Source organism: Diabrotica undecimpunctata, chromosome 8 (assembly GCF_040954645.1).
Source record: "Diabrotica undecimpunctata isolate CICGRU chromosome 8, icDiaUnde3, whole genome shotgun sequence".
In the NCBI taxonomy this organism is placed as follows: Eukaryota; Metazoa; Arthropoda; class Insecta; order Coleoptera; family Chrysomelidae; genus Diabrotica; species Diabrotica undecimpunctata.
The window spans coordinates 61,204,862-61,226,019 of record NC_092810.1 but is presented as its reverse complement, the minus strand read 5'-3'; the positions used below and the strand labels follow the sequence as shown (position 1 = coordinate 61,226,019).

General features: G+C 34.4%; 1 protein-coding gene across 1 annotated transcript in view; it reads right to left on the bottom strand.

The window, feature by feature from the left end:
• The window catches only part of Upf2 (UPF2 regulator of nonsense mediated mRNA decay), a 53,947-nt gene extending 40,048 nt beyond the window's left edge, over nucleotides 1-13,899 (bottom strand). The window contains exons 1-3 of the mRNA XM_072540373.1: nucleotides 13,056-13,899; nucleotides 10,957-11,306; nucleotides 6,614-6,842 (exon numbers count right to left, since the gene is read on the bottom strand). Of these exons, the coding sequence (XP_072396474.1) occupies nucleotides 6,614-6,842; nucleotides 10,957-11,306; nucleotides 13,056-13,722 (1,246 nt within the window). The 5' untranslated portion in view covers nucleotides 13,723-13,899. The remainder of the gene's footprint in view (nucleotides 1-6,613; nucleotides 6,843-10,956; nucleotides 11,307-13,055) is intronic.
• Nucleotides 13,900-21,158: the final 7,259 nt, after the last annotated feature.

The window sequence follows — 21,158 nt, the reverse complement described above, 5'->3', positions numbered from 1 at the left end:
GGTAAACAAACCCAGTGGGAAGCAGAGTCAGGGCAAACGAGAGCGGCAGAAATGGTCCTTCGAATATTAGGGGATTGGGCAAAAGGTTAATTAACGACCTTCTCCCTTAAACAAAACTGATTGTTATGAAAGCACAAAGAAGAAAAGCCGGACTGTTTAATTCACGACGACCTAGCAAACGACAAACGATTTACGGATCTGCACATGGAACGTACGATGTTATCTCCTAGGCACTCTTAAATTGCTAACGCAAGAACTGGATGAAATGAGAACCGGTGTAATAGCGATTCAAGAGATAACATGGACTGGTTTAGGAATTATCGAGAGAAAAGAGTACAATATATACTATAGCGGACATAGCACCCGACAAGAGTTTGGCAGTGGTTTTGTAGTCAGTAAAACAGCAAAGCAATTAGTCCTTAACTTTAAACCCATAAACAACAGAATATGTTATCTATAACGTCTTAAAGGAAAATTCTTTAACTATAGCATACTTTGTGTACACGCACGCATGGAAGAAAAGACAGACGACGAAAAATATGAATTCTACGACACCTTAGACAAAAAATATGATCGATGACCACGTCATAACATGAAAATAATTGCTGGGGTCAAATTGGCAAAGAGCAATTTTTCCAGCCAACTATAGGATGTGAGAGCTTGCATGAAGAGTCCAATGATAACGGGTTGAGACTAATAAACTTTGTTTATTAGTACCATTAAAAACATGATAGTAGGAGGAACAAGATTTCCCCATAAAATAATACACAAAGGAACATGGAAATCACCTGACAACGAAACCGTTAACCAGATAGATCACATCCTAATAGATGCAAAGCATTCTTCCGACCTCATGGATGTCAGAAGCTAACGAGGTCCAAACATATATAGTGACCACTTTCTTGTAATAGGATAAATCAGAGGAAAAATATCAAATCTAAAGAAGGATAAACACATGAAACATGACAAAATTAATTTTGATAATCTGCGCATTGAAACCGTTGCGAGAGAGTATAGGAGACAAATTGATGAGGAAATAGAGAGCCTGGAAGCGGGGGGAAATGTGGACGAATTGTGGGCAAACTGTAGAAATGTAATAACTGAGAAGGTATCAGAAATATTTGGGAAAACCAAACCAGTTAGACAAAACGAATGGTTTGACGAGGAGTGCCAAGAGGCAACAGGTAACAAAAATAGAGCATACCTAAAGACAAATCAAATCAAGCTAGATGCACAAGAAGAGCAAAGGAGGAATACCGGACCCTAGAAAGGGAAGATAAAATATTACATCGAAGAAAAAGAAGGCAATTTGAAGAATAGTAGATAGAAAACATAGAATGGCTAAGAAATCACAACGAAACTAGAAAGTTCTATAGAAATGTAAACAAAATAAGTAAAGAATTTAAGCCAAGAATAGGGAGCTGTAAGAATGGAGAAGGAAATATCCTAACTGATATGGCCTCAATCTTGAACCGATGGGTTGAATTTTTCGAAGCAAAATTTTACTGCCGTTATATCGAAGATGATGATAACACCGTAGCAGATCACAATGATTGGAATATTCAACCCAAACGAAAGACTGAAGAAACCACTGAAGAGATTGCCCAAGCCATTAAAAAGCTTAAAAATAATAAAGCACCAGGAACTGATCAAATTTGTAGTGAGCTCTACAAGAATGGTGGCGACGCCCTGCTACAAGCACTGAAAAAACTTTTACTTCTTGTCTGGTAAAATGAGACCACGCCCTGTGAATGATCTCAAAGCGTGATATTCCCGTTACATAAAAAAGGCGATCAGCTACAGTGTGACAACTACAGAGGTATCTGTTAACAATTGCTTACAAAAGACTAGCAAATATTCTCTACGAAAGGCTACAAGTTTACACAGTTGGCTCAGGTGGAAAAAACCAGGCCGGATTTACTCCAGAAAAATAAAAATTTTACCAGATTCATTCAATAAGATAGATCCTCGAGAAAACATTAGAATTTAACATCGAAACCCATCACCTATTCGTCGACTTCAAGGCTGCATATGACTGTCAAGAGAACAGTATTATACCAAACAATGAGTGAGTTTGGTATACCAGAACAACTTATCCGATTAACGAGAATGACAATGTCTAACTTAAAAGCCAGCGTTAGGATACAGAGAGAACATTCTCGATCCTTTGAAATAAAGGATGGACTCAGACAAGGGAATGCCTCCTATTTAACATTGCCTCGAAAAAGGCAGTCCGAGACACACGAATTAGAGACGGCGGTACTATTTACAATAGATGGATACAAATCTTAGCATACGCAGATGACATTGGCATAATAGGCCGTAGCAACCGAGATGTTAAACAATATTTCCTAGAATTCGAAACGGCCGCGAAACAGGTCGGTCTAGTCATCAACGAAGACAAAACCAGGTACATGTTGGTTACTAAGAATCCTATAGCAAACGAGGAACGGGAAACAGCATTTGGAAGTCATATCTTTGAACGTGTTGACAGCTTCACATACCTTCGCTCGCTAGTGACTACTACCAATAAAACAAGCGAAGACATTGAAAGACGAATGAATCTTACAAATAGGGCATGCTATGGACTCCAAAAACAATTCCACTCAAGAAATATCCAAATAAAAACTAAAATTATTATATACAAAACACTGATGAAGCCGGTCCTTACATACAGGGCGGAAATCAGTGGATTAAGGACAGTGGCATAAAAGATTTAATTTCGAATTATACTAACTCTTTAATAAACCAGATGTTGTAACGTTCATTAAAACACAGCGACTTAGATGGACCGGACACATAATACGAATGCCTGACAACATGATTGCTAAAAAGCTAACGACAGGAACCCTATAGGAAGATATATATATATATATATATATATATATATATATATATATATATATATATATATATATATATATATATATACAAACAACACAGTTTATTAGGGCTGCAGTCAGTAGGTTTGGCCGGGATGTTATAGAAACACTCTTTTGACTTTTGGTCGAGCTTTCGGAATCGGAAACCATTTTAGACACAGATATTTCTCCATTGTTTCATAACTGAATACTATATGATTCTATTCGTAAGACACAAGGTAGACTCTATATAAAATATAGATATATGTGTGTAAAGATGCTTTGGATTGTAAAATAAACTTTTAATTGTTTATTTCATTGCACTGTGCCTTTTATACAAACATGATATTTGTTCCAGTGTTTCAAAAATGGATAGAAGAGCGACCAAAATATTAAAACTAGCTTTCGAAACTGACAAAGAAAACCAATCTTCTGAACCAAAAGTTATTGTACAGAAACTAGTAGATTATGACGAGTCACCTGCATGTTCCGTTTTTTCGGAAGAATCTGGTAATAATCCATTACAAGAGCAAAATGGAAATTATTTTGGAATGGTTACAAGAGTTACTCATGAAAAAACAGTAAATCAAGACAATTATATTAGGGAAGATGTGTTAGAAGAAGAAATTGAATATGGCCCCTCTGAGAATACTACTATGTGTGAAAGAACTGATATCGAAGTATCAAGTGACTATAATAGATACAAACTACATGCCGTCTTCTGAAGAAGAGTCAATTTCTGAAGCAGAATCAGATTTATTTTCTGCTTCAGATGCAGGGGATCAAGATAATCAATACTCTGACCAAAATGTCACTAACATTCAAAGTCAACAATGTGACCTATGGAGGCCTATTTTTCGGAAACTCGACCCGTTTGTAACAACTTGTACACAAAAGTTAAATGTTAATATGGAAAATATCAAAGAACCGCTAGATGCTTACAGGCTTTTTTAACCGACGATGTTTTGGAACTGATTATTAGAGAAACTAATGCAATCCAAAAATTAGATATTTAAAAGAAAAGTAAGAAGAGAGTTGAATGGAGTAATACCGATAAAAATGAAATTTTATCATTTTTTGCAATCATTTTAACAATGGGCTTAGTTCCTTTGCCGACACTTAGTGCTTATTGGAGTAAAGACGAAATGTTTCATAATGCATTTGTAAGTTCCATCATGCCCCGTGATAGATTTTTAACATTGCTCAAATATCTACATTTTTCCGATAACACCGTTGCTAGTGAAAATAGGCTCTGCAAAGTAAAACCATTGCTTGATATACTGCTGGAAAACTTTTAAGTCTGTCTGACACCTGGCCAAGAGATTATAATAGATGAAAGCATGATTCCTTGGAGAGGCAGATTGTTATTCAAACAGTACATTCGTAATAAAACACATAAATATGGCATCAAACTAGACAAATTATGTACAGTAGATGGGTATACGCACAATATGATAGTTTATGCAGGTAAAAACTACGATACGGTTAATATTAGCAGTAGCAATCATTCAGAAGGCATTGTACTAAAATTAATTTTAAGTTTAGACCAGAAGGAGGGCAGAACCTTAAACGCTGATAATTTCTATTCCAGCATTTCTTTAGTGAAGGAATTGTATCTAAAAAATATCAAATATTGCGAAACACTTCGATCTAATAGAAAAGGGATTCCAAAATCTTTTGAAAGAAAGATGAAGAAATCTGAGGTGTATGGAGAAGAAAGTGGGAATTTAAGAATAATAAAGTGGATAGATAAGAGACCAGTTTTGATGATCACTTCTGATGTCACACATAAAGCGATCCTTGTAGAAACTGGTAAAAAAGATAGAAAAGGTAACGAAATAAAAAAACCAAAATGTATTATTGATTACAATAAAGCTAAAAAAGGTGTGGATATAAGTGATCAAATGTCCGCCTATTTTACGGTTTTGAGGAAATCACTAAAATGGTATCGAAAGCTTTGTTTCGAGTTGCTTTTTGGAACGTGTGTTGTAAATGCATGGGTCGTTTTTCAGTTAACCACAGGAAAAAAGTTGTCTATGATGCAATTTAGAAGGCAATTAGCTCGGTCATTAGTTACTACGGATACTAGAGATACAATAAATAAAACACCAAAACGAAAATCCATACATTTGTAAAACCGGAGGGTAAAGGACGCAAACCAAGGAAAAAGTGTGTAGGATGTTACACAATGTTACGGAAATCACTTTTAAGTCAAGAAGCAGATATGAAAGTTAGAAAAGTAATCAGCTATTGTGCTAATTGTACAGGTCAGCCAGGATGTTGTTTACCTTGTTTCAACGAAAACCATGTAAATTAATTTTTAATGCATATTTGTTAATTTTGTCCAGGTATTTCTTTTATAAATAAAATAGATTTTTTCTTTTAAAAATTAGTCTTATTTTTTATTATATTTAGTTCCTGATAAAACCTTGTATTTAAAACATAATTGTCGACATTTATTTCACATATTAGAATTTTAAGAATATTTGTTTATATGAAAAAAACAACGTTTAAAAAAAGGCACTATTAGGGACGCCGGAGACCCGAATAGTATATGAATAAAATCTTGATACAGAACGCCCGGGGCCCGAATCGTATTTAAACAGTTTCAATGGAAATACTACCCGTCGTGAATGTGATATATATATATATATATATATATATATATATATATATATATATATATATATATATATATATATATATATATATATATATATATATATATATATATATATAATATCATTGATTATTTATTTCCATTCCCATTTTCCACAATCAACTAAATTTAATTCATTATAAACATAATATTTACATAACTTAGACATGCCATAAGAATACAATTTCAGAACCTTTTCAAACTATGTTCCTCATATGATTTAACCATTTAACTAGATGACGAGAAACATTTAAAGCACATTCTGAAATAAAAGACAGCAATGGATTTTGCACCTCTGATATTCAAAAATGTACAAAGTTAAATTTAAAGCAAAACCAAAATTTGCTGACGGATTTCTATGGATGGGAATTCAACAGCACATGTTAGCCTTACTTTGAGGACAAGCCTTGAATGCTGAGTCTTATATTCAAAGATATTTCCAAATATGCTTAAGTTTAATCATCTGAATATTATGGGCTGAAACAACTATGAACTGAACAGATTCAATAAACAGTATGGAAGTATTTACTTTAAACTTCCTGATACCTTACATGTGGATTAGATACTTAATGATGATGTACTAGTCTGCGTAATTTTTTACAGAGTTTATAATGAGTATATATAATTTATAGCTAATTAGTATGTATATACGGCCAGTATGGTAACTACAGGCCATTCGCCCAGCTTGTGAATATTTTTTACTTTATTTATACGTCTATGATTTTGACAGATTTATTGTCAGAAACGTATAACACAACAATTTCTACCTCTCACTATTAATAACCCAAATAAACTTACTGTTGCAGACTTCTTTCATTGAAAAAAAGAAGAATAATCATGAATAATATGGATACGAATAATCATTAATTCTAATTAAAAACTTTTCATTTGCAAATACTAATCTATAACTTACTGTATTTATCTATCTACACCAGCCGGTCAAAATTTATCCAACGTAACCAAAAATAATCACTAAATTTACTAGACTAAGGGTCAGCGAACCGAGTATATATTTCTACATTTGTTTCTAAAGATATACATTCTAAAAATATACAGTGACAGTAATAAACTAAAAACTCTTTAAATGACTTACTATCATCTTCCAATTCCTCTACAGGTAAATCGCTATCCAAAACTTCTTCCGTCACGGCAGTTTCAGCTGGAGGAGGAGTTTGCCCTTTGTTTAAAAATGCTGTAGGAAGAAATACAGTCAGTTCAGGCAAATCACAGTAAAACTTTTGAGTTTCTATATCACACCATATATTTTCTACATTACCGGTTCCATCTTCTAAATCAGTACCTGAACCAGTTACTATCATGTTCTAAAAAGAGAAATAAATATTAAAACGGAAATAATTCTATCTATGAAATCTCTTGATATCATATCTATGATATCTCTTGATATCATATCTATGATATCTCTTGATTGTTAAAGTATGCTGATGAGCCGTGTGATATACGCAACATTGCTGGGGAATCCAGTGTCAGCACAGATAGCCAGAAACTGTTTTATCTCCTTTCTTTAAGAATCTGGTCATAGATGGACTGATAGCTAGACTGAGTAACAACATGCATCATATCCTGGGCTATGCGGATGACCTAGTCATCTTAGCCCACCGAGACATAATGCAATGCAATGCAAAAAATCTGGGTTTTAAAACCAAACATGTTATATTGGACTTAACATGGTAGTAAAACCAACAATTATATATACATCAGTGGTATGGTGCACAAAGATGCACCAAACAAGTACCATCCTCAAACTAAGCAAGGTGCGAAGATTTGCTTGCCTCGGAATCACAGGGGCTATGAGGGGCAAACCAACGGCAGCTATAGAGGTCCTACTGGATCTCCCTCCTTTAGCGAGTCAATGCACAGATAGTCAAGCAGCCAGGGGGTTCTCATCAAACTCAACAGACTGGCATAACAGTTTTACACCTGTATGGGTCATCAAGTAATATGTGGCAATGAAAGAAATGGCAAGATGTATACGGACATGTACTAATAAGGCTAAAGTACTGTGGAAAATAAGCAGGAATCAACTGAGTCACAACAGGCTTCCTTTCCTTACTGGACATGCCCCAGTGAAGTGACACCTGCATAAAAAGGGTGTGTTTCATGGACACTTGAGCTACAGACTATACAGCAAAAAAACCTGAAAAAGTCAACCAAACACTTTTTGGAGACAACGAAGTGACTCCAAATATATATGGTACCCATCCACTTAACCTGTATAAGCTGGTACAGGATTCCAGAATCCTGGAATGAGTATCATGAAAGAATGGAAGATGTACAATAAGGCAATTAGCAAGTGTACTAATACAGCATGGAAAAAGCACTACAAATAACAATGTTTTATTTTCATATTATTATTTACAGGATTTTGTTAAAATTTCCCTAATCCTACATAAAAGTTTGTGCTCCATCCACACTATGACATGTGCCATTCTTATGAGGTTTATGAGGTGGATGGCAGAAAATAAAACCATAAGCCTTTGAGTTATGCACTTGAAATATGAAATGAAATATCTCTTCCCATTCTTCTTATGCCATCCACGTGTAATAGCCTTATGCCATCCAAAAGTTATGAAATATACTAATGTTCACATCGAAAACAGACCACACACAAAAAAATATCTGTACCCCTCCTTTATTTCTTAAAGGATCTTTTCCTCTTTTAAATATTTATTTCTATAAATAGGGATACTTCTTGAATTAAATTCATTTTGCCAATGAACAGAACGATGCAGTCGATGGTGTTACTTTTCCAGACCCCTCACAAAGGATAAGTCTAGTATTTCTTTGTTTTTATTTTTGCTTTATCTTCGCCTATTTGTGACTTTGTATTTTCCTATTTAATTAGGGTCACAAGTATGATCCGGAATATAATCTGAAGTATAATATAATCTTAATACAAAGTTTATATCGGTCCAACGTTAATCCAACGGCGGTCTCAGTATTTTCCAATTTGGGTCTTCAGTTTATTCTGAAGCCAACTCACTGTTGGTCCGACATATCTTGAGTATGTCCAATTTAGTCCAGGTGCAATCGAGTTTTCCCTTGCTGAACATGGAGTCATCTGAGTGTGTCTCCAGGAATTGGCTATACAGTCAGTCAACATGCTGTTAAGCTGTTTTCTAGATCAAGTATTGTGAGTACTGTTTCTTTTATATATATCGTCAGCCTGTCTAAGTGGGTGCAATTCTGAGCACAACAATGCCATGGAAAAGATCAAAGCTATGTTTCCGCAGCTACCAGGTGCTCCAGCAGAGGTGGACGAGGAGGGCGGTCTGGGAACTATGAGAGTCATGATGTCTGCTCATAAAGATTCACACGCCGGCAGCACTTGGAGTTGAGACATCGAGAAGAATTATGAAGTGGGCTGGAAGAGGAAGGGATGTGGATGAACAAGAAGGTGGGTCAACATTAACACCAAGCCCAAAGAACAAAATGGAGTCGTAATCATTGGCCAAACCAAAGAAAAATCTTTTGTAGATCTAATGACAGAAGTAAAAAACAAACTGACAGGAAGAAAGAGCATTGACATAAAAAGGATCAGACAGACTAGAGACCAAGGAATCACTGGAGTTGGGCGGAGGACGGAAAATGGCGCAGGAAGTGAAGAAACTCCTCTCTGATAATACATGCGTGTCGAGAGCGGTAGCAAAAGGGGGCATCGTGAAGAGAACAATCTTGGTATAGGCAATCCCACCCAATACAACGGAGGAAGAGATCCAAAAGGCCACAGAGGAAGCAGCCGGCAAAGGCTGCTTGGACTGAGACACGAGGCGAAGTAAGAAGGATAATGAGTGCCGTGATGGATGTGGATAAAAACGCGGCCGAAAAGATCTTGAAAATGAAACGAATAAAGGTAGACTACACATCCTGCTGAGTAATAGAATCAAGGGTAGAAATACCGGGATGCCTGAGATGACTCGTCTTTGGACACAAACAATGGCACTGTAAGGGGTAGAACAGAAGAGGATGTTGCTTCCGATGTGGCAAAGAGGGTCACATAGCACTGGAATGCAAGGAAGAAACAACCAGATGCCTCAACTGCGATGTGACTGGGATGTGGCGAATTCAAGAATATGCCCAAAGTTTAACTGACTGGTTGAAAATAGGAATAACTGAGTACAAGTCCCAAGAAGAGTATGCGAGTATAAACAGTACGAAAGTGAGGCGGAAGAAGTCCAAGGCTTAGAAATAGCAAACACAGGAAACAAGACTCGAGAGATTAGGGTGCTCCAAACTAACGTGGGAACAGCAAGATTAGCAAATGATCTTGCCGAGGCTGCCGCAGTAGAAAAGAACATCGATGTGCCGTTGACAGCGGAGCCAAAACCAACAGCGGTGAGGAGAAGAGGATGGTTTGTAGATACGACCGGGAGTACTAAAATCTACAATAGGAAGCTGCGAGTGTGAAATTAAGCCAAAAGAAGGATATGTGATTGTTTGAATGGAAGGGGTGCTGCTGGTCTGCTGTTATATTTCTCAAAACGTAACGGTGGGCGAGTACGAGATGAAGATAGACGAGATCATGCAGGAAGTGGGAAACACAGGAGGAGAATGCGTAGTGCTGGGAGATTTTAACGCAAAAGCAGCGGAGTAGGGATTTCATATCACTGACACTCTTGGCAGAATACTGACGGAAGCAAGATAGGTCACTGAGATGTCAACAGGATGCCATACTGGTGGAATGCAGACATCGAGGCACTGAGAAATGAATGTATAGCAATGAGAGGAAGGTTAACAAGAGCAAGGGGTAGAGCAGCGATCAACCCTAAGGTCATCGAGGAGATTGAGGAAGAGTACCGTGCAAATAAGAGGGAACTTTACAAGAAAATCCATACAGAAAAAAGAAGGCACTGAAAAGAGCTGTGTGAAAAGCTAGATGAGGACATCTGGGATCAGGGATACAGGATCGCCATGAAGAAGTTCCATGTGTATCCTCCTTATTATTTTACAGTCATAAACTTCAAACAAAAATAAAAGTTCAGCTATGTTTCCAGTGCTTATCCGAAACATAGACCATTACAGATGCATTTACATAAAAATTGAAGGCTTTTGAAATGTAGTTTGAAAAGTCTTTCAAGCAGTTCAAATACACAAACACAAATATCTAGATCATGTAATGCTACTGAAAACAGATATGAAGTGTTAAAACTACTAATGCAAGGAAAAATACCTGGAAAAAGGAATCCTTTACGAAGAAAAATATCCTGGTTTAACAACCTGAAGACATGGGGTCAGATACTACAGAACTTTTCCATCAAGTAGGAACATCTACAAAGATAGTCAATATTTGATCATAAATCAACATTTAGAGGGGAAGAACATAAAATGGTTTTCTTATCCAAAATATAGGACATTCAAATGATTGGTTTATAATTGCCTAACTATTGATTTTGAAATACAGTTATTTTGATTACTTACTTCATCTCCCTTTGGCAAGTTTTGTGTTCTTAATGCAGGCATATCTTCATCTAATATATCCGAAAAATTTTGAGTATTAGCTAATAACTTTTCATATGCTGATTGCAATTGTTCAAGTTTTTCCTTTCTTTCTTGACTCAATTCTCCTTTGGTCTGAAGTATTCTCATGTTTTGTCTCTCAAAATTTTGCATCTCAATGTGATCTTTTACCAAATGTTTACAAAGTGAAACATAGTAGTCTTTTAGTAAAGCTCTAACATTTTGCTGCTTCTCAGAAGGTAGAAATGCACTTTTTGGTATTTCCATATTGTATTTGGTAGAAAATTCTTTCATCTTTCGAGGTACAAGCCCTAAAAAATAACAAACATTAGAGAAAACATAATATTGTTAACCAAAAATGGTAAAAATAATAAAAAAATATAATTATATTTAGTTTTTAGAAACACAAATTTGATAAGGTCTTATTGCAATCTGTTACCAAAATATGAAGAAAAGCTTTAAACAGAACAAGACAACAAAATAAAAAAAATCATAATGAAACCATAACTAGTTAATGGTTAATGTAGTGGCCATAGCTCAGTCACTAGGTGCTGGCTTACTAATCCAGAAGATCCAGGTTCAAGCCTGGCATACACAAGCAATTTTTCAATTTCTAATCCAACTAAGACACATAAAGCCATTGGTCCTGGTTAAGTAAATAGTTAATACTAAAACCTGAGCCAGAAGGTTACACAAATGGAAGATATTACAATAATCCAAATGGCTGCAGTATGACCAGTTACAACAACAAACCAGTTAACCAGTTTCCATAAAACTAGTTAACCCTTAATTGGTATGACATATTTCTGAGAGACAGAAGGATGTGGCAACCTCGCCTAACAGCTATTTCCCTATGATACCAAGAATATCACTTACATGTAGTAGTCATCTTTAACCTTCCACTTAGTTGGGTGTTACATGTTGATCGGGTAAAATTTGACCCTGCCATACCTTCAGTGTTTTTTGCAGTGTATAGTTTTTAAAGAATAATGGCCAATTGAAAAGATAAAAAGAAACCTCTAACCCAGCAGGAGTTAGAGGAGATTGCTGAACACTTTTTTGACAGTGATGATATTTCTGACACCAAAAGAGTTATTATTGATCATGATACTAATAGTAATTCTGAACTTAATGATTATGACCAAGGTGATACTGCGGGGAATGATCAAATACTGGTCAGTGATTTGAGTAGTGAGAACAAAAATGTTTATAATAAAGAGGGGACTGAGAGAAATTATTATTATGGAAGAAATAGGAAAAAATGGTTGAAAATAGCTCCTGCCTCAAGCTGGACCCGTGCATCAGATATAGTATCACATCTACCGGGGCTTTCTGGACCAGCATCAATACATAAGCCGGCAATGTCTGCTGATGACACAATTTTTAAGAAGACAAAAAGATTGAAAAACTGTAAATGCAAATAAACTAGACAGTTCTTTTCGTCGCCTGTAATCTAGTTTTTGTAGATACATGGTTTTCATCCTAAGCCAAAGATATATATTAATATGTTTAACCCCATGTGCACCAGTCTGTTGCACATGTTTTTACTACTACAGACCATTCATACCAATTTCACTCACAGTGTAATTGTATTCAAATGTGGCCACAGCACATTTGGTCTAAGACGAAAAGAGCATGTCAATGATTTTGGAATTAACATGTTAATACAAATTTTGCTAATTTGATGTGTTTTTATATCCAGTATTTTGTTTCCATTACTGCTGCAAACATAGGGATTCTAATGACAGACAATTAATTTGATTTCTTATACAGATTAGTATGTTATATATGTGATCTTAGGTGGTACCTATACCTCTTAATATCCATGATAACATCCTTCTTATATTCCATTATATTATTATTTTTATTATATTACCAAACACATTTTTATATTTATTTTATGGATTTGTCATTAACCCGTAGGGTTATTAACTACATATACATAATAATTCATATATAAAATATATTACAGTTTTCACTTATAACCAATTACAAATACTCAAAATTAACCAGTATGTATTTTGATCCCTAAAAAACTTGTTTATCATATAAAAACATACCTGCATAATCATCTCCACAATGTCTACAAAAACTCAAAATAATAGCAATATTGAAATGTTCCTCTTTATCCATGTTAATCAAAGTTGTTAAAACAGAGCCCAGTAGTGAGAGAGCATTCTTATTTGAAAATATTCCTGCTTGTAACAGATCAGCATAAAATCTTAAATCAACACGTAATTTACTGGGGTTGGGAATTTTGTCTCCAACCTTAATAGCTAAAATTTTCTGCCAGTTTTCGAAAAGATGTTGTGAAAAATCTGCATAGGTTTGGTGTAAAACACTACATAGCTTTACTGCAGCTGGAGCATCACTCATTTTAAGTTTTGAGTCAACTATTGCGGCTGCAATTTCTGATATGTATTTAGATAAATTCAAACCAGCCATATCCTTAAGGTAGCCTTCTACACATGATGAAGAAAAGTTCTTAATTTTTTTAACAAATGCTGTATTTTTCTTTAAACTTGAATCTAGTTTACTAAAAGATGAGTCACTAGGTCTGTTGCTCGAGGCATTTGTGTTTTTAGCCCTTAGTTCTTTTTTCTGAGCAAGTTTTTCTTGGATTTCCTGAATGAATGTTAGTAGAACAGCTTTTTCACTTTCAGCTAAATCTGAATTTGATCCCGCAATTTGCTCTGGGTCATCTTCAGTATTCTCATTAACAGTCATTTTAAATAATGTCTTGTATTATTTCTCTGCAATATAACTTATTTTATTTATTTTTATGTTCCTTATATGACAGTAAATCAGCAGTAAACACTACAAAAATACTGTCTAATGTCTATGATTATGATATACTTGACAACTTAAAAAACTATACACTGATGCCACGCTTCCATGATTATATAAGTAGACTGCTACCTTTTCGAAGGGGTTACAAATGTTCAGCAAACTTATTATCATATCGACTTGACGTATAATGTTCGCGTTTTGAAGGTATAATCCCAAACTCTTGCCAAATAATTTGTTTCAACTAATAGTGCAACAAAGGCATAAAACATTTAAATAATTTGAATTTAGTTTGCCTTGAAAAGCATTCAGTTAGTAAATTGTTGTACCGATCTTAATGTACAAACCGAAATATGTTATATTTATTTCATATTTTCAAAGAATGTATTTAAAAGTAAACACGCAAACTAATGTCATAGAATAAAATAACAATTGTTTTATTATTCTGTGCTAATGTAAACATGCTGAATATAAACAAGCTTTAGTAACAAAGACATTATATATGTATTTTCATAATCTGCGTTTTAGTTGTATATATAATTTTAATTTTGCACTAAACTCGGTTCGCTATTCCCAGTCCGAACTGTCTAGTGCATTTAGTAATTATTTTTTTGCGAAGTTAGTTACTTTTTGACAGACTAAAAGTGGCTGGAAATTACTATACAACCAAGCACACGTACTCACAGCCAATATTAATAGTAAACAAACTAAATAGTAAATAAAATAGAACTTTGCGAATTACCGACAATTAATATTTATTTATCTGCACCATATAATAAATGGTTATGTTAAATTATAACGACTAAAATATATTTTTTAAATATATACTATCCAAAATTTGATGAGTTTAGTATACACTTCCACTATTTAGAATAATTCTTCTTTTTTTTTTTAAAGAAAGAAGTCTGCAATAGTAGGATACTTGAGCTATTAATACTGAGAAGTAGGAATTGTGTTGTAGGTTTCCGACAATGAATCTGTCAAAATATGCCCGAGCTAAGCGAATGGAGTTTAGTTGTAGTACTAGCATACTACATTTTTATTATGAGCTCAAAAATTTATTTGTGATTTTTAGTAAAAATTTGGAGATCTACAGATACACACATAACTGCGGCATCAGTGAAACGAAGCATTCATTTACAACTTCATCTCATTATGATTAGATCTCTTCTTCTTGCGACTAGCTGTCTAGGTCTAGATTATATATATACTACGGTTCTTTCCCATTTTACCATTTTTTTTGTTTTGTTTTTTGATCTTAAAATGATTTATATACAGGACAGGAAGTGACATAAGATATAATTGACTATTCGATTGACTAACCGATAATTTTGTACTTCTACTGCAAATCTTATTATATTTGGATCTTGTGATGATCGATAAATAAATAAGGATGTTTATGCTTACGCTGGTTAATAATAATAACACTATTGTTATACTTACTTAATTAGAAAAAAAAAGTTTTATTGTTTTACGACTAAGTACAAGCATTGATGGAAATATTGTACAAGAGTAAAGTTTACAGGGGTTTTCATTATTTTTTGACCCCCACTTATTTTCCTTAATTTCTGGAATACCAAAAAAAGTTTCAAATAAAAGTTGTATTATTTTATCTGTAACGACCAACAGTGTAGCAACAGACCAAATTTTGTACTATACAGGGAGTGCCCAATAAAATGTATCTTCAATATTTCAAATGGGACACCCTGAATTATTTTATAGTTTTGAGTAGTCCTGCATTTCCTGATTACAAATATATAACATATAACATGTTTTTTAAAATCTATAATAATTTTTAAATGTTTACTTACATATAATTGATGCAGAATGAAGTACGAAGTACCATTACCTTTATATTGGCAATACTCCTAACTTATGCCGCGCAGTAGGTTGAGGAGGGGAGAACTGTTTGTCTCTAGTTGGTCATTCAGAATTATATCTGTATTTTTTAAATTTGTTAATTTCCATAGATTCTAACAAGGATAGCTTAAGGCCTTTATTTTGAATGTGAAGAATTTGAAATTCGTCATTAAAAGAATGATTATGATCTAGAAGGTGAAGTTTTTACGTAGAATCTGTTTTTCTAATATTGAAAGCCGTTTTATGTTCTGTTATACGTTTGTTAACAGTTTTATCAGTTTGACCGATGTAAGTTTTGGGCAGTCGCCACCAGGGCCAGGGGCGGATACATGAAAATAGTGAAATTCCTTATCTATGGCGTTCTTCCATCCATTTCCTATCAACACAGATTCAGTGTAGTTTTTAGATATTCAGAAGGGAAACAGCCAGCAGATAAAGACATCATCATACTCACTTCATTCTATTTCTTGAACTTCTACGTACCTATCTCGTTTTCTTGATTACTATCAGGTTGTATTACTTCAGGTTCAATTTTAACAGGTTCATTAGTAGTTTGCTCATCCAGACCTCTATGTCTCATCACATGAGCTAGAGATACACTTTCACAAGTTTCATCAAATCTAACTGAACGAGATGTAAACACTGCTCGTTTTAGAGGATCCCAGAAGCGATATCCATTGTCACAATAGCCAATAAAAATACATTTTTCTGATCTCTCATTAAACTTCTCAGATCGATCTTCTTCAGGAATATGTGCGTAGGCATTACATCCAAATAATTTAATTTTGCTCATATCAGGTTTGTAACCATACCAAACTTTAGAACTCAGACACTATCCACAACCAGATGTACACTATTCATTACATTTGAATCAAATCTGACTGCAACTTCCTGTTATGTGTGACTACCAAGAAATGCAATTTCTTTATTTTTAACATATGCGCCATTTCATGACAGTGATAACAACGAACTGTAAAAGTATGTTTGCGAAGGAACAGGTACACTAGTAACTTCCTTTATTTTTAAAGATCTTCTTCTACCATTAAACTATTTTCACAAAATCTACAGTTACTTTTAATGGATCAGAACGAAACAAAATATCAATGGATGTTAGAACTGAACTAAATTTATCAGGGATTGCAGATACAAGTGTGGCTTGTACTTATCGTCAGTGCTAGCAGGTTTCTATTGAGAAGACATCTAAACACCATGTCGTTCCAATGTTCTTTCCAATCGAAATTTACACGAATCAAAACCGGCTCTATTATATTATTTTACATTAGCCATAAAAAATTAATTGCTTGACGAAGCCATAACTAAATGACACACGTGCAAAAATTGTGAATACAATTTTTCCTGCAAACTACACTTTTAGCAGCACAAATTTTACTTTTTTCAAAACAAAAACTTAAAAACACTTTTGTATATTTCTGCAGCTGGGCTCGAAACCTGTCTACGCAGATTAATAATAATAACACTATTATTATACTTAATTAGAAAATAAATAAGTTTTATTGCTTTACAAGTACAAGTGTAAGGCTAGGCGCACACACATCAAATTCGGTTTTATCGAACTTTTGTCGACGATGCTTTTCACGCACACTACCCGACATTTATTCGATGACGTTTGTTAATTCACAATGGTTTGTTAGGTAAAGTACACCAAATCACAACACAGAACTACGTAGCAACATGGAGCAACGTACCTTCAGCAGTGTCCAAAAACCGCAACTGGTCCTCTGGTTGGTCGACAAAGATCGATGTGTGTGCGCGTTTTCATTTATAACCGTTTGGCTTGGAAGGACGGCAATGATTACGGCAGCCGTCCATGTGATGACAGTGATCGAATGCTACAGGGCTCGATGCCGTGCCATTTGGCCATCGATGCGTATGCACGATCACATTGTTTCTTCGCGTCACCAAAGGAATTTGTTATCAGCGAAAGTAATCAACACTACCATGCTCCCTAAACTCTAACCACTCTTAACTCACATAGAGCGATCTCTACTTAAAATTCCCAGTAGTCTTCGAAAGGATTCTAAAGAAGAGATTTCTAGAATTTACCACAGAAAACAAAAACATCACCTCTTTCTAATGAAGCTTTCGAGAAGGTCACTATTTTACAACTGCGTTGACTAAAGTCGTCACCCACATCACTTAAAACCTAATTGACAAAAAATCTCTTTGGGCATCTTTCTTAATGTCCAGAAAACCTTTAACAAAGTCTGGCATGCCGGACCATTGAAGAAACAATGAAATATCGTCCTACCCATCCGTTTTGTTAAACTCATCCTTTCGTAATTCTCAAATAGGAGCATAAAGGCCAAGGGGAAAAATTAATTCTTAATACCTTTCACTTCCTCCGCAGAAGTAGCCCAAGGTTTTATTCTTGCATCGACGTTATGCACTATCTACTACTATCAACATTACGAGACCTAGAGAAGGTCAGTGAAAGTACGAACTCATCTTAATCATAGCGATAGGTGATGCAGAAGAGAGAGAGAGAGAGAGAGAGAGAGAGAGAGAGAGAGAGAGAGAGAGAGAGAGAGAGAGAGAGAGTAATACCAAATTTAAACAAAATACAACTTATACTCTTTAGAGACCCAAATTTTAGCTGCTTTAACACACAGCAAGCGTAATAATGAATTATTGTCCTCAGACTGTGAGAAGACCGACTTCACTTCAGCGATCAGACAAGTATCTCTGCGTAGTGTTGAGTAGAACATTGAACTGGGGTCATGATCTGAGAGCAACCGTAGAGAGGTTAAGAAGAAGAGTCAACCTCTACCAGTAGCGGATACTCGCGGAGAAATGGGGAAATTTCTTCCCCAAGAAGGTTCAAAATTAAAGAAAACCTATTATTTATGACTTTTATGTAGTTTGGGTTTATATTTTTTATGTCTTTTGGTTGGTATTTTATTGAAAGTTCCAACCAAGTTGGAAGTTTCCCTCCCAAAGCAAATGTCTCGATCCGCCATTGATCATATAACACACTAATTTATCTTTATAATAATGACAAGTCACATCGTTTGTCCAGTAAACTAACGACGCCATCTAAGAAAGAAATCTGAACTACCACCATTTGACATTTCAATCATATTTTGTTATTAATAACAATCAAAATAATTTAAAGCTTTATGCATCTTTATGTTAGTTTAGATTTCAAATCCTAACGCCATCTGAACACAGAAATCTGAATTACTGACATATCAACCTATGAGTCAATCATAGTTTGTTTTTGAAACGATACGTTTAATTAATAATACAAAAAATATTAATTACGTATTAATATAATTAATAAATAATATTATTAATATTTTTAAGGTACAGATAAACTGACAGATAAAATAAATTAAAATTATTTGACTTATAAAATATAAAATACTTATTTGTCAAATAAAGTACTGAAAAAAAGTAATCTAAAAAATAAATTGTGTTCATTGTAGTTCGTTATTATGTTGTAGGTTATCGCGAAATCAAAAATATAACCTAAATATTGTTGTTTAGTGTAGGTTACAGACATGGATATTAAAACATTTAATGAAATCGGAGAGTATGATCAGTATGATGTTTAACATTTAATGTAATAAACTTAGTGCGAAAATATAAAATTTGATGCAGAATTGAACATTTTGACAAGGCAAAATGTCTATAGTTGCAGGGATTAGATTTTTTACCACCCTTATGAAGAGGAATATTAATGGCTGTCTTTAACCAATCTGGAAATAACCTTTTTCAAAGGAATCATTAATTAGTAACCAGGACTTCCAACAAATTTTTTGGAAGATTTAAGAAATGTTTTAATAGATAGTTCATCAGTACCACAGGAAGATTTGTTTTAGATAATATTGGTTGTGTCGATCAGTTCAGATTTATCAACTGGTCTTATAAAGAATGAATTCGGAGAAATTTTTTGACTTGGGAGAGAGAAAATGGGATCTTGTTGTGACAAAATAATTCATGTTATATTTTAACTCACATTAACGAAGTATTCAGTTGGATTTTTAGGGGAGTTTTAAAGTCATCGATTCGGGAATATTCTTAATTATTTGCACATTTTTGTTACTTCCATATTTCAAAGATTTTTTATGTGGCAGCTTAGGTTTGTTTTTTTTTTTTGGTTAGAGATTTTTTTATCTTAAATTTTTAATTTTAATTCTTCTGCTAATACTTACATATGTATATTACTTTAGCCAATATGGTTAAGTTAATTTTAAGTTTACATTATTATATCTTTTATTGTATTTTTTATACGGACTTCAAACTTTATGTAAAGTGGTCAATAAACGTTCTATCTATCTATCTATCTATAATCAATTATAGCAGATGTTATTTTAGAAATTCCTGTAGGAGAATTAACGAAAATTAATTGTGCAGGTCATCTAAAAAATTTCAGGTGTCAGAGTCTGGCGAAAGAGTCAGGTGATCTATAAATGCAAATAATGTATAGACTAAGATTCTTATTATAAACTAAGGAAAACTCAAAGAGGCTTAACTCAACAGAAAGTCATATTTTGTTACCATAGAGAAATCATTATTTGTAGAAAGAATTAGGGTGCCACCATGAGCTGAACGTGGCCCATCATACCTAGCAATTGTGGTATATTTTTATACAAAAAAAGGGCTCGTTGATTTTAAGCTAGTCCTCTGTAACCTAGAAAAACGTACATACGTCTTCTTATTGAGTGTAGAGCAAATTTATCTACTCTCCCTCAATCACGATGTTGTACACAAGCTAGTAACTTTAAATATTTTGTGTAAAGCAAATTAAAAACAACAAAATTCCTCTCCGCCCAAATACATTAATTATCAAACAACCTAATCATGCTTTCCACCCTGAGCAGGAGTTCTTCTTCTTCTCATGGCGCTGTGTCCTTTCGAAGGTTGGCGAGCAGGAGTTACATCCAAAAAATGATTCGTGGAGAAAATATCCCAGCCCAAAACATCGTGCTCGTCTTTCGGCAATTTCGTTAGAAATCCCAAAAAGAAAATCCCTCACCTCCCTACTAAATTGCTTACTTATGCCAGTAATGAACTCCCTTACAAATACATAGACATCCTGGAGGAAACTCTGCTTTCTTACTGTCATTAGTTAAATAGTCTAACTCGAACTTTGCACATAGACAATTTGGGATTGGTATTAAGTGATTTCTAGATCCCATCGTACAAATATACCACACTTTCACTTCTGCCACATCTGCCCTCAACGCATAGCACAATCGCAAACGGTAAATTTACCCAACAAGAAGAAACGTGCGAAAAGATCCGTTGTTATATATTCATCTTAGTCTTGTCTACTCTTGATAACTCCTCCGTAGGATTCCAAAACAACCGCCACCACTAGTAAAAAAAATCAAGAATAAGTGTCTGGACATTTGGGAGGGGGGATAAGAGTTGCCTTAAATCGGGATAAGGGTTATAGGGTACCCTTAAATCAAGCACACACACACACCAGAGAATACACCTAGAGACGAAATTGACACTTTAGTAGCAGCTTGGACTGAATTTTTTCCAAT